The 25551-nt window shown below is 39.9% G+C and overlaps 1 protein-coding gene across 1 annotated transcript; it reads right to left on the bottom strand.

Annotated features, from left to right (window-relative positions):
• Positions 1-1406: 1406 nt before the first annotated feature.
• hic2 (hypermethylated in cancer 2) lies at positions 1407-19913 on the bottom strand. Its single transcript, XM_030144569.1, has 2 exons — positions 19800-19913; positions 1407-4149 (listed from the first exon to the last, which is right to left on the bottom strand). Exon 2 carries the CDS (start codon positions 4077-4079, stop codon positions 2340-2342), a length of 1740 nt encoding a protein of 579 aa, XP_030000429.1. The 5' UTR covers positions 4080-4149; positions 19800-19913; the 3' UTR covers positions 1407-2339.
• Positions 19914-25551: the final 5638 nt, after the last annotated feature.

Below are 25551 nucleotides of genomic sequence, written 5' to 3'. Positions count from 1 at the left end.
TAATGCTTTCCTTGTCACATCATTTAACATTTTGTAAATGAATTATTGATTCCAAAGTGGCTGAATGCTAATGTTAGCTGTCGCCTGAGGGAAGCCAACAGGTCATCAAATGTTTTTTGTATTTTAACGTAGTGTCCGTCTTTGATTTTTGCTTTTTTTTTTTTTTTTTTTTTTTTTTTTAAATAGAACTTGAACACAGCAGTACGACATCATCTTCAAACTGCTTACAGCATTTGAGCTTCACACCCTCAGCATGATGAGAATAGCCACCGTGTGAATATGGTCCATGAGTTGTCATCTGTCCAGTGCATCTCTGCATCGTCTCCCTTCTTATTACAAGTTTTCACAAGTCTGGCTCAAAAAAAAAAAAAAAAAAAAAAAAAAAAAAAAGCTAACAAGCAACTTCACATTAAAAAAATCTGATTATAATTCCTATCTTTTTTTTTCTTTTTGTTTTTTTTGGTCTGAACAGAACACATACAATGTCATCAAGTCCTGTTTCTCAAAAAGTCAGGGAATATAAAGTGATAACGACTCTGGATAAAAATCAAAAGAAACAAAAACATGCTCAGCAAAGAACATGTTTTAAACTTTACCGTTATTTCTTTTTTGTTACGTGGTAAAGTTGATGTTATACCAGCCCACCAATCAGCACAAGCTTTCCTTCCTCAGTCTCAGAGTCATTGGCCATTAAAAGAGTGTATTTCTTTGTCTGGATTTAGAATATAATTCATAATTTGTTTTATACAGCAAAAAAGAAATCAAAAGTGAAATAATTTAGTATGCTATATATCTTAAGTACATCTTTTCAAAAAAAACAAAAAAAACTTTGGTTATGAACATGTCTAGCAATGTTTGTTAGTTAGCTCTGTTCTCCTCAACATTCATAAGATCTTTGGAACACTATACATCTAAACTAACTAACTAACTAACCACTATTTGCTCCAGGCAGGAAGCTACAGTACACTTTGAGGTGGGGGCCACATTGAGCAGGGGCTCCCCAGAAAAGCTATATTTGACAAGTAAAAACAACAGCTAAAAACAATATTAATGTGTCAAATCTATGAGCATTAAAAACCTGTGTTGAGAGATGGGCAGGTTAAAGCATTAGGTGAAAAGTTACCATAATCTACACACTTTTTACAATTAATTACATAGGAACTTTCAACTAATCAACATAGAGTTTGTAAGAGTAATCAGAGGTAGCGAGGTCACAAGTCTATAGAAATAGACTTCTTTTTCTGAGGGGAGGAAAGCTATACAGACAAAAAAAATAAAATAAACGTACCCACTGAACATACAGTTCAGCCTAAAACACCCTCTCCTTACCCCCCCTCCCCCTCCCCCAAATAAACTAGGCCCTCTTCCCTCCCCTCCCACCCCACCCCATCCCAGATCCCCTCCCCTCGACAAGAAAAATCCCAAGACCTTCCAGTTTAAACATTCACTGAAACATTATAAGTTCTTTAAGTAAAACAAGTACCTCAAGGGGTTCATCTTTCCGACCAGGATTCGCTCCTGGGTGCACAAGCAGGCAAAAAAGAAAACATTGAACATCCTCTCTATACTACCATGAAGAGGACTTTGAGTATTTGTCGTCTGTAAAAGTAAAACTTGATCCAATGTCATTCCACTTGGAACCTTCTTTTTCTCTGGGCTTTCTATTTAAAGCAAGGAGATGGTCCCGAACCCAGTAACCCCTCCTCTAACACACAGATGCCCATCACCAACATAATAAAGGATATAAAGCTGTCAGGGTAAAAATAAACTTTTTGCTGAATTATTGCCAGTATTGTTTGTTTGCTTGCACGGGTTTTTGGTCAAAGTAGCACTGGAGTGCAGATGGGATTCTTAAGCTAGCCATTCAAGGAATAATCTGGGAAACTCAAATCGACTCAATGGTAAAAACAAAAAGAGAGGAAGGCTGCCGAGGGGTTATGAGGTGAGGGCGCTTGACGTTAACATCAGTACCCACATTCACATTTAACAGACTTGTAACGCAGACCAGAAGTCGTGCCACTCCACCATGGCTTCGTGACTTTGGAGAGAGACAAAAGAGGAAACTGTTCCCCTTGAACTCCTGAGAGGTGAGCAGACATCACTCAGTATAAATGATGACATGATCCTTGCATCGACAAGATCCCACCGTCACCAAGAGCCCGCTGTGGCTAAAAGCTACATCATTCACTTAAACCAGGGCGTCGTAAACTAGACTTATATGTAAAACTGTCTGCATGTGAATGTGTACATGTGCGTTTCTTTGCTTTTGAGATGAAAAAAAAAAAAAGGTAGAGAAATGTTTTTATTCTATTCCCAGAGTTCTTTGGCTTGATGCATTTCTAAGAGGGTGAGGTGTGCATTCTCAGGTGACTGATGAGGTTGCGCTGCTGGGTGAACTTCCCCCCGCATAGTTGGCATTCGTACGGCTTCTCACCAGAGTGGACACGCATGTGCTCTGTCAGGCGGTACTGGCGTGTGAAGCGCATGCCACACTCTTCACATGCAAACGGTTTCAAGCCAAGGTGGCTCCGCATGTGGCGTGTCATGGTGCCTCTCTGGGTGAACATTTTGCCACAGATGTTGCAGGGGAAGGGCCTGGTCAGCCAGTGGCTCTTTTCGTGTTGTCTCAGCGTTGCTGGGTCTTTGTAACTCTTACTGCAGACTGTGCACTTGAACGGACGCGTTTCCGAACCAAAGTTTGAGGGACCCACTGTGGCTGAAAGGTCCTCTGCCTCTTCCTCATCTTCCTCTTTCACGAAGGTCCCTCCCTCCTCTTTGATATAGAGCTCATCCTCAGTGTGCGTCTCCACATGAGCATTGAGCTGTTCAGAACTGGGAAAGCCCTTACCACAGGGAATGCAGACATAGAGGTTGTCTCCAAATGCTGGCTCAAAACCTTCCTGGCGGTACACGTAGTTGGCGCTGTGATGCCCCCCTCCATTTCCTCCACCTCCTGCACTCTCTCCATCACTCTGCCCACTCTCATCACTGTGGTCCTGGCCGTTCTCTCCTCCCTCTTCTTCTTCTTTACACTGGTCTGACACAAAGCTGCTACCATTGCCCCCAACACTTGAGGACCGGCCATCTTTAGGACCCACAATTACCCCGTTAACAAGAGGCCTGTCATGATCCTCGGACTTCAACCCTGATGCCTCTTTCTTAGGCCATTCATTTTTTCGGGAACCCTGTCTGGTTTTCTTCTGGGGCGGGGGGCCGTCAGGCTGGTTTTGAGCATCATCAGCTTTTGATGAGACCTCCATGGGGTCTGAGCCACAGTTGTCTACACCTGGTAGGGTGGTTGAGGAGTCATCCAGTGAGGCACTGTTGGTTGTGGATACTGAGGCAGATTGGGGGGATTCTTGGGAGTTGCTGTGTGGGCTGAGGGCATCAGTGGCTGTTCCCGCAGAGGGAGGGCTCTTCTTGGACAGATCTAGCCCAAGGTCTGGCTCCCCAGCACTTCCTCCACTGCTGAGGCTACCATTACTACCTCCGTTCCCCCCGTTCCCATTCTTCCCAGAGCTGCCAACAAACATCTCATCATCTGAGAGTTTGTCCCGAAGGCCTTCATCTGGCTGTGGCTGGTCAGCGTCGGAAGAGGTGGGAGGATAGTGGTTATTGGAGCCAGTGGGGGTTGAAGAGGAAAGGTGCTGGTTGTTGAGGCGTAAGCGGCTAAGGGGACCTGGAGTGGAGGGTTTACCTGGCAGGGGTTTCCCACCACTGCGCTTAAGCTTCTTTCTGCACAGAGCAGCAAGGTCATGGAGCTGGAGGTAGCTAGCTGCGGTTAAGAGGGCACTGAAGTTCTGCTCACTGCTCTGGTCTGTTGAGGACAGGAGTTTCCCAGTGTAGATGAAGTCCAGAACTTGTCTGAACACAGAGGGGTTAACCATCTCTGTGTCCAGGTTAATGAGGTTATCGTGGAGGACCAAAGACTTGAAGTAAATGCTGCTCGCTGCCAGGATGTTCTTGTGGGCACGGAATAGAGCATTCTCCACCACGATGATAACATCACACAGGAAGCCCTTGGCTCTCTGTTGGTTGAGTTGCAGCAGCAGTTGTTTGGCATGATTTGGCAGTTCCATTTCCACCTTCCGTCTGTCCTTCTCGCTCACTCTCGCTCTCTCTCTCTTCCTACACGAGCACCACCTGAAGCTGAAGAACAAAAAGAAAGAAAGGGTTAGTTCTACACCAGAGACAAACCATCAGACAGCAGCCAACAAGAACCAGTGTTCAACACCAGTATACAAAGAAGAGAATTTAAAAAATGTGACCAAGAAAATGGACATGAAAGTGACAGCAACGGTTGTCACTAAAACCTTTGCTTGAAGTTCACAGTAGTACTTAATTGAAATATTATCACAACATGGCCAAATGTAATATTGCAGGAGCTGAAAGGTTCTGTATGATGTGTCACAATATACCTTTATAAGTTCAGTACTGTGGTGCTGCAGAGATGCCCCAGCATACAAATCATATTCTCAACATAAGGGAACAAAAAGCACATGGTTGGTTCAAAACTTTTCCTGCTTGAAACACTGACCCTTCGCATCGACTTTGTGAAAAGTAGTGCCATAGCTATATCTATCAAAACAATCACAATGTAGCCTAATTTTTGACATATCCTTGAGTCCTTACGTACTGTTTGTAATGTCTGCCATTATGGGTGATCACAAACAAAAATACCAAATTACAGTGTAAAAAAGACACTGAAGTAGCATGAAATCATAGAAGTTGTCAATGAAAAACAATGTTAATTAAGAAAGAAATCATCTTTACAGATTTTGTATTACTCATTTATCGAGATAAGTGGTTTCATTCTAGTGAAATAATCACAAGTAACATGAGCTAATATAAACTTAACATTAGATGAATCAGCCTATAAAATGGTAAGTTGACCATTTCTTGCATAAGCAACTGGTCACATATCGTAGCTGGAAATTAAAATATATTCATAATTTCTCTCTACTAGATTACTCCGTTGCAAACGTTGGCATGCAAATAGTAATGCACTGTGACCAAAATTCCACTAATATTGTTATAAACTACAATTCTGTGACATGGTATGATTCATATATTTTTATGGGATCAGTATTTTACATTGATTAATATGTTTCAATACCCATAAAAGGCACCCAAATGAACAAGCTGTGACACTGAATAAAACATATTTTCACATGAAGTACACAGAAAAGCAAGGATATATTGTAGTTTTACTCTACGCTTGGCAGTACAACAGATCACAAATGCTGTGAGTTTATCATTCTAGACTCTTAGCTCTTATTAAAAATCAGCAAACCGTTACCACACTCTGCCACATAATCATACAGCATCTTAGAAAATGAAACCCTTGCCTCGCTCTCATCTTCCTTTTTACACAAATTGCGGCTGTGCATGGATCAGGTTCTGACTGTACACATTGCCACTGTTCTGCCACAAAAGCCAAAGGGGCGGAGAAGACGAAAGAGGTAAAGTAACTACTTTTCTAAGGTGCCTCCTCCTCCTCCTCCTCTCAGTGGAGTAACTCTAGTTTCGGTGGGGTGCCCTCTTTGGAAACGGCTCACTCTACTCTCCATTAGGTCATGGTAATGTCAGCCCAGCTCCATTGTCTAGGGGTGGGGGTCGGTGGCACAGCAGGGCCGGGGGGAGGGATTAGGTGACACCTGAGCAGGTAAAACTACACAGGAGCAAGGGCAGAAGAGTGGGGGAGAGGGTGTGGCACGGAGACAAGGACAGCACCACCTGATCCTCCAGGGAGAGGCCCTCATTTATGGAAATAGGGCACATGAATCTCATGAATGGTCACATCACATACTGAAACCAGTGAAAAGACCCCCCCCCCCCCCTGTACTTTCAGTCAGACTGGCAACGCAATCACACTTTTAAAAATGAATTAAATGCTGTAAGAGAGAGACAATTTACTTTATGATGCAACAGCAGTAATGTGTTTTAGTTGAAGTAGTGCTGCCTTTTGTGGACTCGTGTTAAACATGTTCCTACCACCTCAGGCATGCTTGGAAAATGGACACACGTGTTTAATGCTGCTGATCACAGCAGGGCATACTGTATTACAAGAGATTACACAGTATATAATGCAGAGAAATGCAAGGCTCAAGCTGTAAATACATGAGAAAATGTAACACTTTAACCCCTGTGCCAACCTAGAGATTTATAGAAAAAATGTTTCATAATATACAACTGAAAAGAAGGGCACAGATCCTAGTCACAGCTATAGACAACAACAACAGCAACAATCTGGAATGTAAAAACTGAGGCTGCAAGTAATCATTATGTTCAAGGTTAGTTATTTTCTCAATTATTCAACTATTAATTTGACACATACAATGCTGATCAGCCTGTGTTTTCTTACAACACAAGATGACACCCAAATGTTTCTTGTTTGATGTACACTAAAGATAAATAATATGAACCCAGTATTGTACATAATACATACATTGATATTAAGCAGCTACAATTATGGGATTCTGAATAAACTATTGTCAGTATAGTCAGTGACTTGCTTAATAGTTGAAAACTATTCATTTACTACTGTAGTAAAGACATCACTGAACTACAATTCATCCAAGCTCAAACTAGAGTAAATGTTTATTTCAAGGCTTAGAGTTAATCTCTAAAATACATCATGAGGCCCAAGCTAAGTTTAAAACCCTTTTTTTTTGTATATATGCATTGATTGGACATTAAAGAACTGCTGTTGATTTATTAATTAGTTATAATCCTGCATCATTAAATGGAATTAAGATATTTAAAGCAAAATAACATATTGCAGCTTAATCTTCTAAATGACATTATGAAAACCTTGAGGTCTTTATATAATTACTTAAATACACAGTATGCCTTTTCTGCTCACTAGGGATATCTCTCAGTTAAAACAATAACAAAAGATGTAGATTGATGAGTCATGAAGTAATGTGGAATCATGGGAATTGTTGTCACACCCTTTGCAGAAGTAAATCCAGCTGATGTGACTCAAGGAGAATATATGAGATGAGTTAAATAATGATGCCACTAAATGTAATGTGGATGAAACGTTAATATATTATCTGAAAAGTCATTCATGTTTCACCTTTTTTGCACAATACTGATCAATCACTTCTCTCATGTTTCATTCACAGAGGACAGATGCGAGTTAAGTATATGTTATAATGTAATGTTTACTCCGTTCCTCTGTGATACGACCATTAACAACTGACCAAATGAATAAAGTTCACAAATCAGCAAAATATGCGACACAGGCATAATCATTTTGAGATATTTTAATGTGAAAATGTTGCCAACAATACCTTTATTTCTAAAGAAGTCAACTAATCTGCTGTATAATCAGAACATAAATGATGCCTCCAATGAAAATATGATGGAATTTGGAAGTTATGGTCTATGAAAAGCTCATCTACACACCCTACAAGAACAGGGTGACAAATGTCAGCTAAAGACTGCTGGCTGAGCCATCAAAGCAGGCTCAGTTGAAACAGTCAGGCTGCCTGATACAATCAACTGGAGTGATCATTACTCTCAGGTCCAGGCCTGGGCTTGCCTCCTTTGCAGTGACACTTCTAGTCCTGCTCTTCCCCTCCCCCGTCTTTCTCCTCTTTGCTCTGTATCCTCCCCACCCCTCACCAGCCTCTCACCGGGCACACAGACACATCCTGAGGAACAGTTCACCGTTCCCCTTCCACCCTCCACCCCCAACGTGAAACATAATGAGCTGTTCCGGAATACACAAACCAGATCTGCAGTTAATCACAGATTCTGCCACGGCGCTGCACGCCACTCAACCCCTGTGAGTGGTAATGGAGAAGAGCGCTAAGAAAGAGGGCCTCTACTATGATGCCAGCCAGGAAGCCATATATCAGTCAGGTCTCTCTCTCTTTGTGTGCGCGCGCACACACACACACACACACACACACACACACACACACACACACACACACACGCACACACCTCTGCAGGCTTTATGGAGGGATTCAAGAGGCTTTTCCACCAGCAGACCAACATAAAAGGGGGCTGGGCTCGGTCTAGAGAAGCTAGCTAGGGAGGAAAAAAAAAGAGCCCTCCCCCACCCCTTCCTCTTCTCATCCCTTGCCCCCCTCCCTCTCTCTCTCTCTCTCTCTCTCTCTCAGTCACCCACCCACCCCTCCGGCCCCTCTGGTGCTGTGCTGTGCCGGCTGGATTCCAGGGAGCTGCTAATGGATTACGGCTGATCTATATGCAGCTAGGGTGGGACACGTGTAGGCCCAGCTCCCCTTCCAATGGTGCTGCCCAGGAAAACAGTCTTAATACCACAGGGGACAGATAGGCCTGCACCATCATGGCAGATCCATCTGTGAACTGCTCTTTCCAGTTCACATGAATATGTTCAATACCAGTGTTGGGAAGATTACACTGGAAATGTAACTCTGCAGTTAGAAATGTAATCCCTACTGTAAATATTTAATTATTTTTTGCTCACCAAATGTTGGGCACTATAGGAAAGCTAACAATAACACAGACACACAGTAGTCAAAACTGAATATAGTAAGTAATAATAAAATAACTGTAAACACCAGCATGTTGATTAGTAACTGTAAGCTTCGATATGAACTTTGCATCAGAGTCTGTTTTGTGCTGGAAGTGAGCCATTTGTTTAACATTATCCAACTGCATTTCTAAGACAATGGCTGTAACTGCCTGTTCATTCATTCCAATGTAGAAAGATGCTGGGTTTTTTCTCACTCCTGAGTTCTTCAGTACCTCTTTTCAGCTCCCATAATGCAGCAGTGTACAAAAGTATTTACTGTTGGCTTAGAAATGGAATCATTTAGTATCAGCAAAGCTACTCAATTTTTTTTTTCCATAAAACTGTAAGTGTTCAAATTAAAGTAGTGGCTTAAAAAGCACTATTAACAGGTCCCAGAAGAACACAAGTACACACGAATCTTGCATATTGAACCTCTGACGTAATGTGTTGTTATTTTACTTTATAGTTACTTCTCAAATGTGGAAAATAGCTGAAAGCTGAAATGTCCTAAAACTTAAACCTTAAACTGTTTTTAACCTTTTTTTTTTTTTTTTTTTTACTAAAAAGAATATATTTGGATGTACCTTCTTTGCAATTTCCCCATATTTTCAATAGTAAATGAAAATGTATTATACAAGTTTTCTTTCAGTAAATGTAAGAAATTACAGATCATTTTGTGATTTCATTAAACAACCTGCAACTAATTCCACCCCAAAACTGTTCAGCACCACATGTGTTACTGTGCTATGATAGAGTTGCAGCCTGATGAAGTAACATAATAACTACAGCATGAGCCTGGGGATTAATTCAATATTTGACAAATGACCCTTCCAGAGTGGTGTTGTCTATAATTCTATTATTGTAGTGGTAAGTTTACATAGTATAGTGGTAGCCTATGCAGCGTGAGCAGCACTCCCTGTGTCATTAAGCTCTCTGCAAAGGCCTGTGCGACCTGGCAGAAAGGTTGAGAGATGGCAAGATAGCTAGCCAGGAGGGCTGTAATGAATTATTGACCCTTGAGAAACAAGACATTCTCTGACCAAATATGGCACCACATACCAATCTGAGCCAGGCCTGGCTTGGACTGGAGACTAGCGAGATGTTGCCCTTCAAGCACAGACACAAGGATCAGCTTACCTTGCCTGCAGTGCTAACCTTTTCTGTTGCTTAATGATAGAAGGACCTCATTTTCTAAACTATACAGTGGACTACTGCTTAGCTTCAACCTTGACTAGTTTCAGGAGCTGACTGATGAAGAGACAAGTGGAGAGGAATGTTTATACGCACAGGACCAGGATTATGGAAGTCCATTTACCACAATGTGATGAAAAAAGTCAATGCAAGTCAAAATAATGACTTTGTATCTCAAAATAGTGACTTAGTATCTCAGAATGACATGAAAGTATCTCAAAGGAATACAGGCTTGGTATCTTGCAACAGACTTCTTTCTACATGATTTAATCTTGAAGCCATCACATCTGTATGACTCAATACTTTGAAATACTAGTAATTGTGCAATAATGACTTAGTGTGTTGAAATAGTCACTCAATAGCTTAAAATAACAAGCGTTCAGAGAACGCAAACCTCCGCCAAGCACCCGAAATGGTGTGCATGTGTGGATCGACAATTTCTTTTTAAATGAAACAGTTTCAAGGTTGTTCCATACAGCAGAAAAAGTTGAAGCTTGGTACCAGTCATGTGTATGTCACATTTGATTAAATTCCAATCAATATTTGTTGAGTTATAATGAAAAATGTGTCGTAAATGGGATTTTCAATGTTAAATGGAAATGTCCACAGAGTCCACGTTCTACAGTGGATGTGGACAATTTTGTGCCAGATACAAGATATTGTTATAAGCTACAGGTGGATCAAATTGGAGGCTAATCGGAGTAGTTTAGAATTTTTTATGAATTTTCGAAAATTGCTCAATGATGAGAGATAGGAAAATTTGAGATTTTGTGACCTTGCTGTGACCTTGAATTTTGGCCTATTTGGCCCAAAATTTAATAGGTTCATCCCAGGGCCTAGGCCTATCTGTGGGTGAAATTTGGTAAAGATGGTTGTAATAGTTTTCCTGTAAAGTTGCTAACAAACAAACACGCAAACAAACAAACACACAAACCAAAGTGATCACAATACCTCCTGGTGGAGGTAATGAGAAGAGTTTAAAACTTTGGTATTCCAAAATAATGACGATGGCCCTTAAATTAAGATCATCTTGAAACAATGACTTAGTATCTCAAACATGATTTTGAGAAAAGTGGCTTCCTTACATAATAATCTATCTGTGTGAGTTTGAGAACACACTAGTTCCAAAATGCTCCCAGCAGTGAATTAATGTCACTGTTGCTTAAATTAAGCCGGTTGCACCAGAGACCTGGATGATCTGGTTTGACTTCATTTACAGCTGCCTGTCGATGCTTCCCATTGCCAAGGAGTTTATGGATTAAACAGCGTGCTAGTAAAACCCTTCAGAGCCGGAGTGTTCATGCTGCGAAGGTGAGTGAGGGGAGCGGTGGGCTGTGGCACTAATCTCCTCAACAGAGGGTTGGAGAGCCAGGAGAAGAGGGCAGAGGTGAGGCAAAGTCCTGTGGCGCAATAACAAAACACACCCTACTGGCTGAAAGGTCATCCACCAACAACCAATAGAAAACAAGACTGAGGAGGTTTTTTAAAACATATTCCACTGATGTTTTACACTGGGATTGTTTTCCCTCTCAGAGCCCTTTGAACATTATACAGAAATGACTTTGTACATGGCCAGGAAGAGACAGATGTGCAGGTAAAGACTGACAAAGAGAGGCAATCTCAGCACGAGCAAAAGGCCTTGCAGTGTGCACACACTCAAGAGACTGTACACTTAGACACATGCACGTGCGCGCGCACACACACACACACGCGCGCGCGCACACACACACACACACAGAGAACACACCAGCACCCAGAGAGTACATGCTGGTGGGCAGAGGGAGTGGGGGAGGGGCTAGGGGGGGATGGTACAAAGCCAGTTTGAAATACAAACACCGAGCAAACCACCTCAGAGCCATTTCAACATGGCTGACTCTCTGCTGCAATGGGTGAGATTGATGCAGGGCTCGTGGGTACAGCAATTATCAGGAGTTTCAGCCCTGTCCTCTCACAATACAACACAATGAATGGAGTCCAGGGGATCAAAAAGAACAGATGTGCTTTTGGGCTGCTCAGTCTGTGCGCTCCTTTACACCTGTGTAATATATCCTGCATCAAAAGATGCAATAAACTATAGACTATGAAAGAGATCTTATCAGCTTTTTAATATGAATAAAGGTGCTGCACACTCACCGTATTGAAAAGCTCTTAGGGAAACTACAGATTCGCCTGAATCACGTTAAGGCAAGAAGTTGGATGGGTTTACATGCAGTGGAGTAATCTAGTACAGAATTATATCCTATAACATTTTTAACCTGCACTTAATTTCTGTGCATTAGGCCTAGTGATGGACTACACTGCTTTTTTAATTTGTTTGGAATGATCCATAAAGTGAAAGGAAGTTGATTTAGTACTTAGCCTCCGTTATAGAGACCTGACTGATTTTTATTTATTTATATATATTTATATATATATATATATATATATATATACATATACATATATATATATATATATATATATATACACACACACACATACATAAATTTTTATTGTTACTGTGATAATGTATGGTAAATGCATTGCCAAATAAAACTGCCTGAAATACGATGAATAGCATCAGACCAGTCAGATGAGGCCCCAACTAGCAGTCATCTCCCCTCACATTAATTGCTATCACTTTGCCAATCATAACTTCATCCCAATACTGAAAAATGTTACCGTCACACAGGAGAATTTCCTCAGATGCTGCTGGCTTTGTTCAGAGGTTTGTCACACTGCTTCACTGTTTTCCTAGCTATAGTTTCTGCACTTGATGTTGGTTTAATTCACACAAATAAAACACCTTGACATCTAATCCACCATCTCTTTTTGTAACAAGATGAGGTAGACCATATATCGGCTGGCCGATATATTGACTTTTTTTCAATATCAGCCAACGGTCTTCATTGTTTTTGGAAAGATATTTCAATGTGATATTTGATCAGTAGTAAAAATGTTATAAGATACTTGATCAGATACCTGTGTGAGCAGCACTTGAAGATCAATAAATGTTAAAAGAGTACTATGTGTACAGGTATTAATAATTTAATTTATATTGCTATATAAAAATCTTAATTATTGGAGTTTCAATTGTATTTTACGGTCAACGTGCTTTTTTAAAATAAATAAATTAATTAATAAATTAAAAAAACAGCCTTAAATATATGCCTCAAAAAGTGGCTGTAGATATCGGCGGACCAAATTTTTTTGGGAAAACTGGCATTGGCCTTAGAAAGTCCCATACCGGTTGACCTCTAGTTAGAAGCTACTCTGTGATTAACAGAAACCAGGTAAATAATTACGACCTTACGCATTAAAGTACTAGGCTATATTAAATGCATAACATGTATTTTGTGCAGCTAAGCATCTCTTTATCCAGTCATGGTTGTAAATATGGTAAATAGTATTATGAAGTGGTGGAGTGTGCATATACATAAGGTAATGTACTAAAAGTTATATTTACATCACATCTATGATACAGCTGCAAGTAGCATTAGCCACTGTGTTAAGTGTGTTTCCCAATAAGGGGGCTATGACGCCATTGACAGGAAACAGGATGTTACATCGAATAACGTAGATCTCAAGGTTTAAACACTGTTGGAAACATTTCGTTAACCTCATAGTGTAATTGTATTGTACTGATGTGCCTCTTGGTCTGGTCTCCCTCAAAAAAGAGATTTCATCTCAAGGGACTTCCTGGTTAATTAAAGGTTAAATAAAAAATAAAATGCCTAAGTCACATTATTGGCTAAATTGTGATATCTGCGCAACTTTACTCTCTTAAAACTGCTGCTTCATTTTGCATCACTGACTATGACCTGAAAAAAAATATGACAAGCAACTGTGCTATAAGGCTAACAATTTGATATATTGTGTACACAAGTAGACAAATATGTAACATGAGGGTAATTATCATTAGAAAATTTAATATAGAAATGTTACACAATATGTTTTTAAGTAATTATGTTGGTATGTTATGTCAACAACAACCAGGTAAGTTACAAGTACATGAATGCAGGAACAGTTGAGGACAAATGTTAAACCAGACAAGTGTTCAGATGTGATCCAGCCTGTCTCAGATGTTCAGTTGTGCAGAATGCTTTGGACTCAAATGCTGCTGAACAGGTGCGTGACCCTATTGTTACATGGATGAAGTGGAAATTACAGTATCCCTGCTGCAGTCTGGGGAAAGCCCGTCCAATTAAGACTCATTTTCTGTCAGGCAGTTCAGCCATGTTGCAGACAAACAAGTCCTGCCCAGGGTGCAGTGGAATGAAAAGAGCCCCGTCCATTTCATCACAGGAGGGGGCCGATGGCTGCTGCACACCCCAGATGTGCCAGCACCGTGCAGCAAAGGGAAGAAAAGCCAAGGCTCTCTCCATCTCTGTCTCATTCACACATGCAACAAGATGAATACCAAAGCTAAGGCCAAAGACACACACTGTTCTGTGGGATTTCTGAGGAGTTTTATTAAAAAATAAACAAAAACATCTGTGTCAGAATCTCTTTAAATGTTTACATTAAGGCCAGAGCCAGATTCTGTGATGATGAAACCTTGCTACCTACATCACAACAGGTCCTGAGTCAAACAGTCTTATTCTGTGCACACCATCCACAGACCAAACAACAGGCTACAGTCATAACTACAGCAAATAACATTTACTGTATCACAACATAACACAGCAAGAATCTGGTAATGTATATGTATCACGATATAGTTTTGAACATATAATGCCATCAACAAGGGAATATAGTGTGATTTTTTGAGTATAATTATAAAAAAACGGCCTTATTAAAATGACAAACATATACACATAAATTGGAAAAGAAGGGCTACAACTATTGATTATTGTCATTACTGATTATTTTCTTGATTAATGGCTTAGTTGTTTAGTCTATAAAATTGTGAAAAATGTCAATCATTGTTCCCCAGTGCCCCCTGATGATGTCCACTACCCAAAATATTTTCAGCGCTCTGTCATGTGAGAGGAAAGCTACCAAAAAAATATTCACATTCAGAAAATAAAGTCAAAGAATTATGATATTAATAGTCAAAAGATAATTGATCGATTTACTAATTATTGCAGCCATACACAAAACAGAACAATTGGGACTACAAGCACAATACTGAATGAACTGTGTATTTATTTAATAATAATAATAATAATAATAATAATAGAGTATCACAAAACACAAGATGAAGATAGACCAGTGTATGGATGTTTTCTACCACTCCTATTACTCTGCTCCTTTGATTCCTTGTGCTCAGTGTCTGGGTGTAGCAGCCTAACCTGGATTCACTCATATATACATTATGAACTACAGTCATGTTCCACATTAGCCAACCTAATTCATGGCATTAGACCACTGTGTGTCATCATTTTAAACAGCATGTTACAACACTATAAACAGGATGTCACATTACACATCCAGGCAAGACGAGGCAAAGCGCAGGTTTTCAGAATGGCACAAAGTGTGTGTAAGTGTTTGTGCAATAAAAGCACCGTCAGTACGCAGACAGAGGACTGTATCACACACAGGAGTCCAATGTTAGAATGAAGAGTAGTCTTCTTATTGGAAATATTTCAAGGATTTTATACAAAAACATTATTACTGGGATTTATGTGACCCTTGAGCAGCAACACAGTGAAAGCTCAGTGAACATATTTTTTTGTATTAACCCAGTTTGGATAACACTTTATTGACTTGACACATGAGGTCAAATCTTAGTGGATTTTTAAAGGCCACTATGATGATAATTGTTTGGAGCTGGAAATAGCAGACAGCCAATATCACTCCCTCATCACACTCAAGTCTAAGTAATAAATACCTTAATTAATTTGTCAAAGAAAATAACTGGACAAAATCTATTCAGGAGTGATTTGTAAGCTAATATTTTATTTACTGAGTCAGTAATTCCAGTTGAGAAGCCTAATATTAGTCATGAGCTTCTATCAGAGCAAAGTTCTACAAATATCGCCCAACAGCAAAAACTTAAGCAGCCAATCTGTACCCGATGTTTGGGAATATCTACTCAGAAAGGCAGTTAAAGTAACAAATATGATAAATGTATTATTTAATCTATATGTAAGACAGGTATAGACTAATTATCAGATGCCATATTCATATTTTTTCAATTATGGACAAGAAAACAAAAGAATTGGTCTCATGCAATGTCCAGCCCACAGCACTGTCTGAGGGGTTGGATGTGTCCATTAACAGGCTGAGAACGCTCATATGAAGAAAGACCATTCAGGTACACATACATATTTATGATCCCTCTAGTTCCATGTGAAAACCACTGATAAATACTATTAAAATATTACAGAGCTTAAAATAACTATTTTGTGACAAACATTTCAATGGAAATGTATATTGGTTCTAAATACTGTTAATCAATCTCCTTGATTAATAATAATCTGTACTGGTCCTGAACAAAAATCCCTAACGTGAGCAACTAAATTCCTGATATTTCTAAAATATAAATCTTAAGAATTTAACAATTTTATCATTGAATAAAAACCCTAAAACTTTAACCACTATAAATGGGCTTACTCTAACTTGGTACTTATTGTTGTGAGGTTTTCTGTGACACACTGGAGGCATCCACTCTGTGGAAATTAAATAAAAACTAAGAATGTTGTTGAAACTATGAGAAAAGCTGTTTTGCTACTGGCACCGACACATACAGTATGTGATTGTGTGCCCTCAACACAAGTTGAAGTCATCAACCACTGCCCTCCCTTGTAACATTTGATTGGTATGATAAGTGACCTCTGTGTTGGAAGAATGAACTTTGTTGATGAGATAAAACCCCTCGTAAAGAAAAGCCACAGCAAACACACATGACCCGCTGCCTAATGCTTTGGCCAAAGACAGAGGGCATGTTGGGTAAGGAAAGAGATCCTGCATGGTCCAAGGTTTTACAGAGCTGCTGCTGCTGCCACCCCCACCCTCCTCCTCCTTCCTCTTCTCCCCCTCCTCCTCCTGCAGCCTTTAAACACTGCATAACCTTCTGGCTATCAGCACTACATTCCACAGACCGTTTCTTCTTCAAGAACAACAACCCTGCCCTGAGGTGGTTTTGCCACTGAACTAAACAAAGTGCCCTCGAATGATCAGCATGGAACAGAACATTGTGGTCAGTCTGTGAGATCTTTATGGATACAACAGCCCAGCACAATCTATAAGTCCTCATCCAACATGTCAGCAGAACATATAGCCTAAGCAGCCTTCTTACTGCTGCCCACACACACCCCACTGTAAGCCATGAGCACAACATACCCAGCGTATGTCTGTGTATGTTTGTGTAGGAAGGGGAACGAACAAGTAGGATGAAGCAAGTCCAACCAACACATCATGAGGATCATGAGGCCCATACACACATAGGCCTCAAATTACCCTGTAGGCCCCACTTTTATAGTCCATAGCAATTAATGAAAAAGCCACACTGATCAGTTGGATTAATGATGGCCTCAATTATTCATAAATTATCTGTAGCTTTATCTTGGAATATCAGCCATAAGACTCAGGGTGACAACAGATTCCACTACACCATAAATTAAAGTTTCATGTCGTCTGCCATTTGAGTGTTCAATAATTGCTTGTTCTCTTCACTCACTCTAAAATGATCCCATGTGCAAACTTTACTTCTGTTACAGATGAAGCTCTGTCATCGTCGACTACCCGAGGCAACACATGTATGAACTTTATCCCATCTTTTCTCAGAGCAAACAAATTAGATTATGCAGACAGTTTAAATGAATTTGAATGCACCTTATGGAACCTTGGACATCATTTGACTTTCATCTTAAATATCTAGCAGCACAAGTCAGCTTTGTGAGCAAGTACACGCACCATCTGGGTGTAACCAGAAAGATACAGCCCTTAAATCTTCAGTAATATGAAGCTCTGAACAGGAGAGGCAGTTTGGGAAGGAAAATGACAAGAACCCCTACAGAAATAAGCATCTAGAAATGTCTCAGCATTTAGGATAAAGCTATGAATGGAATGGAATCTTGTGGTTGGGGTGAAAAGAGCAAAACACAGCCTGGACAAACCTTGTGGCTAAAACTTTAAATATGCATTTTACAGACAAGCTCTTGTGTTCAAGGAGGAGCACTTTAACATAAAAACAATGTCAGAGGTATTTAAGATCCCCCTGTATCATCTCAGACACATCAAACCTACACTGTCTTCTCTGAAAGTGCACCTTGTCTGTGCACTGAAGAGGTTTTAACTAAAAAGGAGGAAAAAAAGCTTACAAAAGACAGTCAAGGGAAGGGAATCCACATTACTGACATTCCTGCGTCTTATTATCTCCATGGCCCTTGGTACTTTTAACAACACTTAATCACCCAGAAGAAGCCGGAGCTACCTTCACACCTGAGCATTGTTTTATTTAGCAGCACAACGGCCCTGGATTGGACTTTAACCCTTTCATCCACAGTGGTCACTACAGTGGACAGATATTCTACAGCTGTTCTCTTGTATATTCATGGGTTTTGCTGTTTTAGTTCCATACCAGCCAACACAGTTGTGGCTTATGCATCATCCCATACACTGACATTCATACCATTACTGTAACTTTGCTGTTCTTGATAAGTCTGATCTACAGTAACATGTTTGAGTGTAAATCAATTGTTTGTTATTGTTAATAGACTGTAATTAACCATTTTTCTTAAACAAAGAGGTGTTTTTTTTGCATATTATCTCCATAAAATGAATAATAACTAATATTAGAGTATGTTAAAATGTGACAAAACACCAGATTAGCAGCATTTAAAAAATTTATTTCATACTTTTCACACGGTGTATCAGTAAATACATGTTCCTTTGCTTCAAAAATTAAATGCATGGTGTCTAGCTGAGTGAATATTTTTGCAACTCCATGAAAAATAAGTTCAGAAAAAAATTTTTTTTCAATCTCATTGTTTTTTTCATGCTTAAAGAGGAATAAAAACACTCAGGATAAATATCTTGATTAGGGTCAAAAAACGGTTTTCAAAATCTCTCTGAAGGGACATTTTAGAGACAATTTGACCCACAATTTTACTTTTAAATTCATTTTTTGCTTTAATTGGACCATAAGGGATTATCCAAAACAAGGAGCTACTTTATATTGAAATAAATGTTGGAATGGCAATCAATTAAACTTCGCTCTCTGACGGGACATTACTGTGTTTTGACCCATTAAGGTTCTCATAATTCATGCATGAAAGGGTTAACCATTACACTGCAAAACTAATACTGATGATGATGATGATGATGATGATGGGTTTTTTTTCCATCTATAGACACAAGCTCACACATACATGCAAAAACCTGTAATGCACAGCAGTTTTGGATCACATTGCAACCTTCCACCCACTGCATATCCGATCACAAAGATGGTCGATGTGCGTTCAGATGGAGCCCACCTACCACCCATCCAGGTTACGCCTGAGCTATCATTAGATGTTTAATTAACAAGACTGCGCAAAACCCGTGCGTAAAATTCCAAAAACGAGCCTTATTTCATTTCCAATTTCCTGCAGTGTGCTGCTTTTGGGAGAAAAACACTGATACATGACAGCAATCGATTTCATTGAAAGCCACAGCTCATGACGATACGTTTTAGCAACAGTTCACATGAGACGCGTTACAACAAAAGACGAGAAAAGACGCGATTTTGGGGAAACATCTCAGTATTTCTATGAAGTGCTGCAGCGGATCCTTTTCTGTTGCCTAATGTGCTCTGCCAGCCTGGTGACTGTTGGGTCCTACAGTAGGGCATCTCTCCAAGACCACGACGCCAAAATAAACACTCCATTTCCCCCAAAAGCGAGGTCACATTTGGCCGAGGTTTGGACGCAGGAGCCGCAAAACAGAAGAGATTCACGGGTTTGGACAAGTACAGATCTGGAAGAGCAAGAAGAAGAAGAAGAGGCACCAGCAGCGCAGCCCCCTTTTTGTTGGCACGCCGTGGAAAAAAACACCACCACCGTAACGCCGAAAGCCCGACGATCCTTGCAGCAAACCGGGACAAACGCGACCCGTTCGAAAAACGCACATGAAAGCAGCCCCGACGACGCACTCCCCGAGCACATCAACGACAGAAAAAGACTTCACATACCTTAATTCATTGGTAGGATCGTTCTCAAGCGTTCTTTACCATCCTCTTGCTCATCTCACAGCCTTCGGGACGCCATGTTGCAAGCTTATGACGTTAGGCTTCCTCACCCCTGACCCACATTTGAATAGAAACCAGCCCCGGAGTGCAGCAAGAGAGAAAACATCCCACTGTGGGAGGGTTCTGGCCACTTTCTCAGCCCCACCACCCCACCCCCGAGACCCCTGGCAAGTTTTACCTGCAAGATGGCAGAGATAGGGAGACAACAGGGAGGAGATGTGCGTGCTTTGAACTGGTGTAGGCCTTCTGGTTCTGCAGCTATGGGCTTCCATGCGCGTCCGCAATGGGAAAGAAAAAAGCAACAGATTTGGCAAAACGGGGATTTTGCTGCAGACGTTTTGGAGTAAAAGCGAAAAATATGTAATAAAAACGTCTCATATGTGTTAATAATAGTCATGAAACCACCAAGACACAGCCTTTAAAAGATTCAAATTGCATTTAAATGGAAGTGTGGAGCCTTCTTCAGCTGGAAGTGTAAAACACTGGGCTGCATCATGCGTAAAAGGACAGTTTAGGGCGTTTTCTGGACTTTGGCCTGTCTTCAGTTGCACTACAGCACACATATTTAAACTATTCCCAATGAAATCCTATCAGACACCTATCTGGGATTTTAAATCTTGCATTTTAACCCTTTCATGCACAGTGGTCATTCCAGTGGATAGTTGTTCTCCAGCTGTTCTCTTGTATATTCATCACGGGTTTTGTTGTTTTAGTTCCATATCAGCCAACACAGTGGACACTCATGCACCATCTCATACACTGACATTCAGACCATTACTGTAACTTTGCTGTTCTTGATAAACCTGATCTGCACTAACATGTTTGAGTATTTTTTTTTATTAAATTTTTTGTGTTCTCTCTATGAAGTGAGTAATAGCTAGTATTAGAGTATGACCCCTAAGGATTAAATTGAGAGAAAACATCAGATTAGCTGCATTGAAAATATTTTTATTTCATAGTTTTCGCGCAGTATATCACATTCTGATGTTGCGTTTTAAATACGTGTTTCTTTGCTTCAAAAATTAAACACATGGTGGACATTTTTTTAACTATGAAAACTAGGTTTGGTAAATAAATTTGAATTGCATTGTTTTGTTCTTTTCAGGCCTAAAGAGGAATAAAAACACTCAGGAAGAAAAATGTGACTAAAGTATTCATAATTTATGCATGAAAGGGTTAAAGCTTAGCCTTCAGGCCTTTTGTGTGTGTTCCATCAGGGTTCATCTAAATCCTGAACAGCCTTATATGACTTTAAACAAACTCTCAGCCTGTGGAGGTGAAATGATCTGGGACTGATGCATGAGCAGAACCTACCCACAAACAAGGGAAAGGGCTGAGTTTAAGGGTTCACAAATTAACCATGAGATGTGCGGAAGTCTTTCTATCTCTGGCTCCTCCCCTCAGGACCCAGCCAACCCTGATCAGCCAATAGGAGGCAGGATCCAACCCACTCACTGGAGCTACAGTAGATTATTGACATGATGCCACCTGCAACTGATAGAAAACACTTGAAGACACATCTCATCTCATTGTTGAATGTGTATTTGTCCACATGTGAGCTCAGTTTAATGTCCGCTGCTCTGAGCTGTGGGGAAGTGCTTCACGTCCACGCTGAGTGGACTCATGCGCAGATGGCGCAGTGCCAAAGCCGAAGTACTCTCCTGACACTCTGTGGTTTCCGCGGAAACTGCATCCAGCCTCTGTCCTGAAATGGATTGCATAATAAAGAGCCTCACAGCCTCTATGAATGAAGTCTGATATGACCAAAGACCAGTCAGCGAGATTATTATCCATTTATTTAACCCTTAAAGACTCCAAACCATTTACTGATCTCAAATGTTTAGGAACTTTTGAACCACTAATCCTATCAATACAGTGAAATAATTCTGATAAAATGTAAGTTTCTCATCATTTCAGCAGAATCAGATGTGTGTTTTTCCTCCTGGGTGCATCCATAGTGTCCTTAGTGAATGTGGAAACACCACTATCTTCTGTAGCATTACTTCGCCAATAAAACCCATGTTTGATAAATTAATGTGGCTGTTTTTGTGTTACATATTTTACTAAAAAAGTAATGTTTTCCTCACTTTTATCTGTTTTGACATAATGACTTCTGAATTTACTCTGAGCTTTTATTAACGCTTACGTGGTCAGAAAAATTAAATGTAGGAAAATACCTCATTTTCACTGAAAAATGCAAAAGATAAATAATAAATGCTGATAAATCACTTAGTAATAGTTAAATGTAGAGAGAAATTCATTTGGAAGTCACCATAAAAAATTGTTCTGGATCTTTATGGGTTAAATTAAATTATAAAAAATGAATCTGGGACAAAAGTCTGAGTTCATTGTTTAATTGTAGAAATGTTCAACAAGCAAAAGCTTCATTTATATAATAATAATAACAATAATAATAATAATAATAATAATAATAATAATAATAATAATAATAATAATAAAAGTAATCTCCTCCTGATCAGTATGTTTGTGCAGGACCATATGGGTCATGTTGCCATTTGTGATATTTTAATAAAATATGTCTACATTCAAATGTCATATTCATTCATTCATATAGTTAAATAAATCGAAAATAAAGGGGGGGGGGGCAATGAAATGAGCACACTAGGAATTAAAGTAAACTGAACTAAACGACCAAAGTGAGCAGTAAATCCACAAAATGTTAAAAAAAAAAAACAAAAACAAAAAAAAAAAAACACAAGCATTAAATCAACAATATTTTCCATGTGAAATAAGACACATTACTGTATAACGCTGGTTTCAATTTGTGTTTTTAGGACTCTTCAGCTTTTTCTTGTCCAGTTTAAAACGTTTTTTTAAAAATGTAATCAAATGCAATAAGGTGATGTTGATGAACTAGTTAAAGTAGTCCCATTATTTAAGTCTATTACATATTAAATATTGTAAGTTCATCTGTAACCTGTTCCATTTCAACAGGATAGTTTTCGACACTGGCATTAATCTTCACACAACAGCAGTGGATGGAAACATACAGAAATTCCCATTATCTTTTACTGTTTCTGAGAGTGTACTTGAAATATACACATTTTCAGCTGATGACTCATGCATTTTCTTCAAGATCTGTTTTAATATGTGTGGACATTTCAATTTAATTCAGTTCAGTTCAGACCCCAGTTCAGAAAAGATGTGTAGATCATGTTTTTAAGCCATGAGGGATGAGGGTTTGACAGGGCCAACTCTTCCAGGACTGCATTTATGAGGAGAGAAGAAATAATAGACCAGTCAACATGTTGCAACATAGCTGTTATCATAAAAGAGGGAAAAAAAGATAGAAGTTTTAAAGACATAAATGCATAATTGTTGAATAAAATACATATCAGAATAATGATGTGTTTTGACTCTTGGGTATACATATTGGTCAGTCTCTGGGACTCAAAAATAATGATTATGAAGAATTAGAGATCACAAACAGAAGAAAAAGCCCACATCCATCTACTCTGTTATGTTATTAATCTAACAAGATGGGATGTCAGAGCTGTATGATACACTGGAGCTCTGAGTGACTGTCATTTAGCAGATACAGGGCAACAAAAAACAACTTCTACAACTACATCACTGACATAAAAGAGCGGAACTTGAAGAGCGTCACAAAAAGGATGAAGTGTTAAAAACCTCCAAAATATGTGGCAAGAGTGAAAGGTGAAGCATGGTTCAGTTTTAGAAACATTTATGTCACTCTCAATAGAATCATAGTCATTTTTGCACAGTGAGGAAATTTTCAGGGGTGGAGGGTGGTGGATCAGTTCACACAGTAAAAAAAAAAAAAAAAAACAGCTGTAGTTTTGTCTGGTTTAAAGGACATGGAGCTCCAACAGCCTAAACAAACTGCATGTTGCACATAAAAATGGGCATTTAGACACACATGTAACTGTGGAAATAACCACTACTTGTGATTTTCAGTATGAATCCACAAAACCCCTGAACATAACCTACTGGCTTTGGTTGTTACTCAGTATCAGATGTTCTTGATTTATGTCACAGAGAAAACAGGAAATGTGTCATCCTTAAAATGGACTTATTTCTTTATCAACCCATAAAGACCCAGAGCTACTTTTATGACAGTTCCCAAATGATTTTTTCTCTTTATTTAACCTTTCTTAAGTGATTTATCACCACTATTTATTGTAAAATTTTCCTCTGTATTTTGCATCTTTTTAGTGTAAATCATGGATTTTTCCATATTTCACTGACTGATCACAGATGTTCATTTAAGCTCAAAGTAAAATTGAGGGTTATTATATCAAAAACAGAGAAAACTGAAGAAAAAGGGACTTTTTCATCAAAATATATCATTAACTGAATATAAAACAACTGTCTCCATCCACTGTCCAAAAGTGTCCTATCTGATGACCATGAAAAGATGACAAACTGTATTTTACACCAATTATTTACATGGATTGATAGGATTAGCGGATCAACAGGTAATAAACATTTTACTACAATAGGCAATTGTGTTCAATTATGAATGTTTGGGTCTTTATGGGTTACATTAGTAAAGAAAACATTTCACGTTTCCTTCAGCATATTTTAGTCTCATATTTACGCATAAGACAAGAACACCCAGATGACTGCATTTATGACACCTGCTGACTTTTTGTCACAGTGGAAGAAGACTGACTTCCACAGCTTTCCCTGTGGTCTGTGTGTGTGTGTGTGTGTGTGTGTGTGTGTGTGTGTGTGTGTGTGTGTGTGTGTGTGTGTGTGTGTGACCAGGAGCTCTGCTGTTTTTTTTTTTTTTTTCCTGCTGTCTGCAATGCGCTGCGTAAAACATGCACAAACGGATCTGGGCTCTGTCACACAAGCACAAAAGACAGGCGGATAAGACTTTGAGTGAATGTATGTGACGTGGACCCGCCTTACCTCTTCCGACAACAGGGTCTCCATATTGTGGAGAAGAGCGTGGCCCTGAGCGCAGAGCAGCCTCTGATGTACAGCAGCGGGGTCAGGGCCGCGTTCACCCGGGGCAAAATGCGCATCGGGTCGGTGCCTTCATTCTTAAACGTATAACACGTCAAAACTCGCGAAAGGTTACAAACAAGAAAATAAATTAATAGGGGAAGCCACGTGGCTAAGAAAAAGCCCACCACCACTAGAATGAGGTAGATGGAGGCGCGCTTGTTGTCCCTCTCCGCAGAGGGCTGCTCCCTCTCCAGCTGGAACTTGGCCAAGATGAACAGCCGCACATTCAGCCCTATCATTATGATCACAGATAAGATGTTACTGACCAAGGAGCCCAAGCTTGTCATCGTCCTGGCTACACCGACTGTGACCAGATTGTTCACGGCTACAATGAAGAACGCATAGAGCCAGTAGGCGACAATGACGCCCACGGTCCTGTTGCGCGTCATGCGTGTGGAGTATTTCAGAGGCGACACAACGGCGTGGTACCTGTCTGCCTGCGCGGCCAGGATAGCCATGTAGGACAAGCCTAGAAACGTGGGGACTATGTGAAAAGTTCTTGTCGGGGAGTCGAAGCTGTCCTTCACGTCGAGCACCCCGACATAATAATAAGACACGCCGGTGCAGATGTCACTGAAACAGGTGCTCAGCATGTACATGAAGCGGTTCTCACCACGCAGCGCCTTGTTCAGCAGAATAGACACAAACACAGACACGTTAAAAAAGATGATGATTGCAGGCAGAAAGATGCTGAACA

The sequence above is a fragment of the Sphaeramia orbicularis genome, chromosome 9 (assembly GCF_902148855.1).
Source record: "Sphaeramia orbicularis chromosome 9, fSphaOr1.1, whole genome shotgun sequence".
In the NCBI taxonomy this organism is placed as follows: domain Eukaryota; kingdom Metazoa; phylum Chordata; class Actinopteri; order Kurtiformes; family Apogonidae; genus Sphaeramia; species Sphaeramia orbicularis.
Note: the sequence above shows the minus strand (reverse complement) of the source record. Positions and strands in the feature narration are given on the sequence as shown.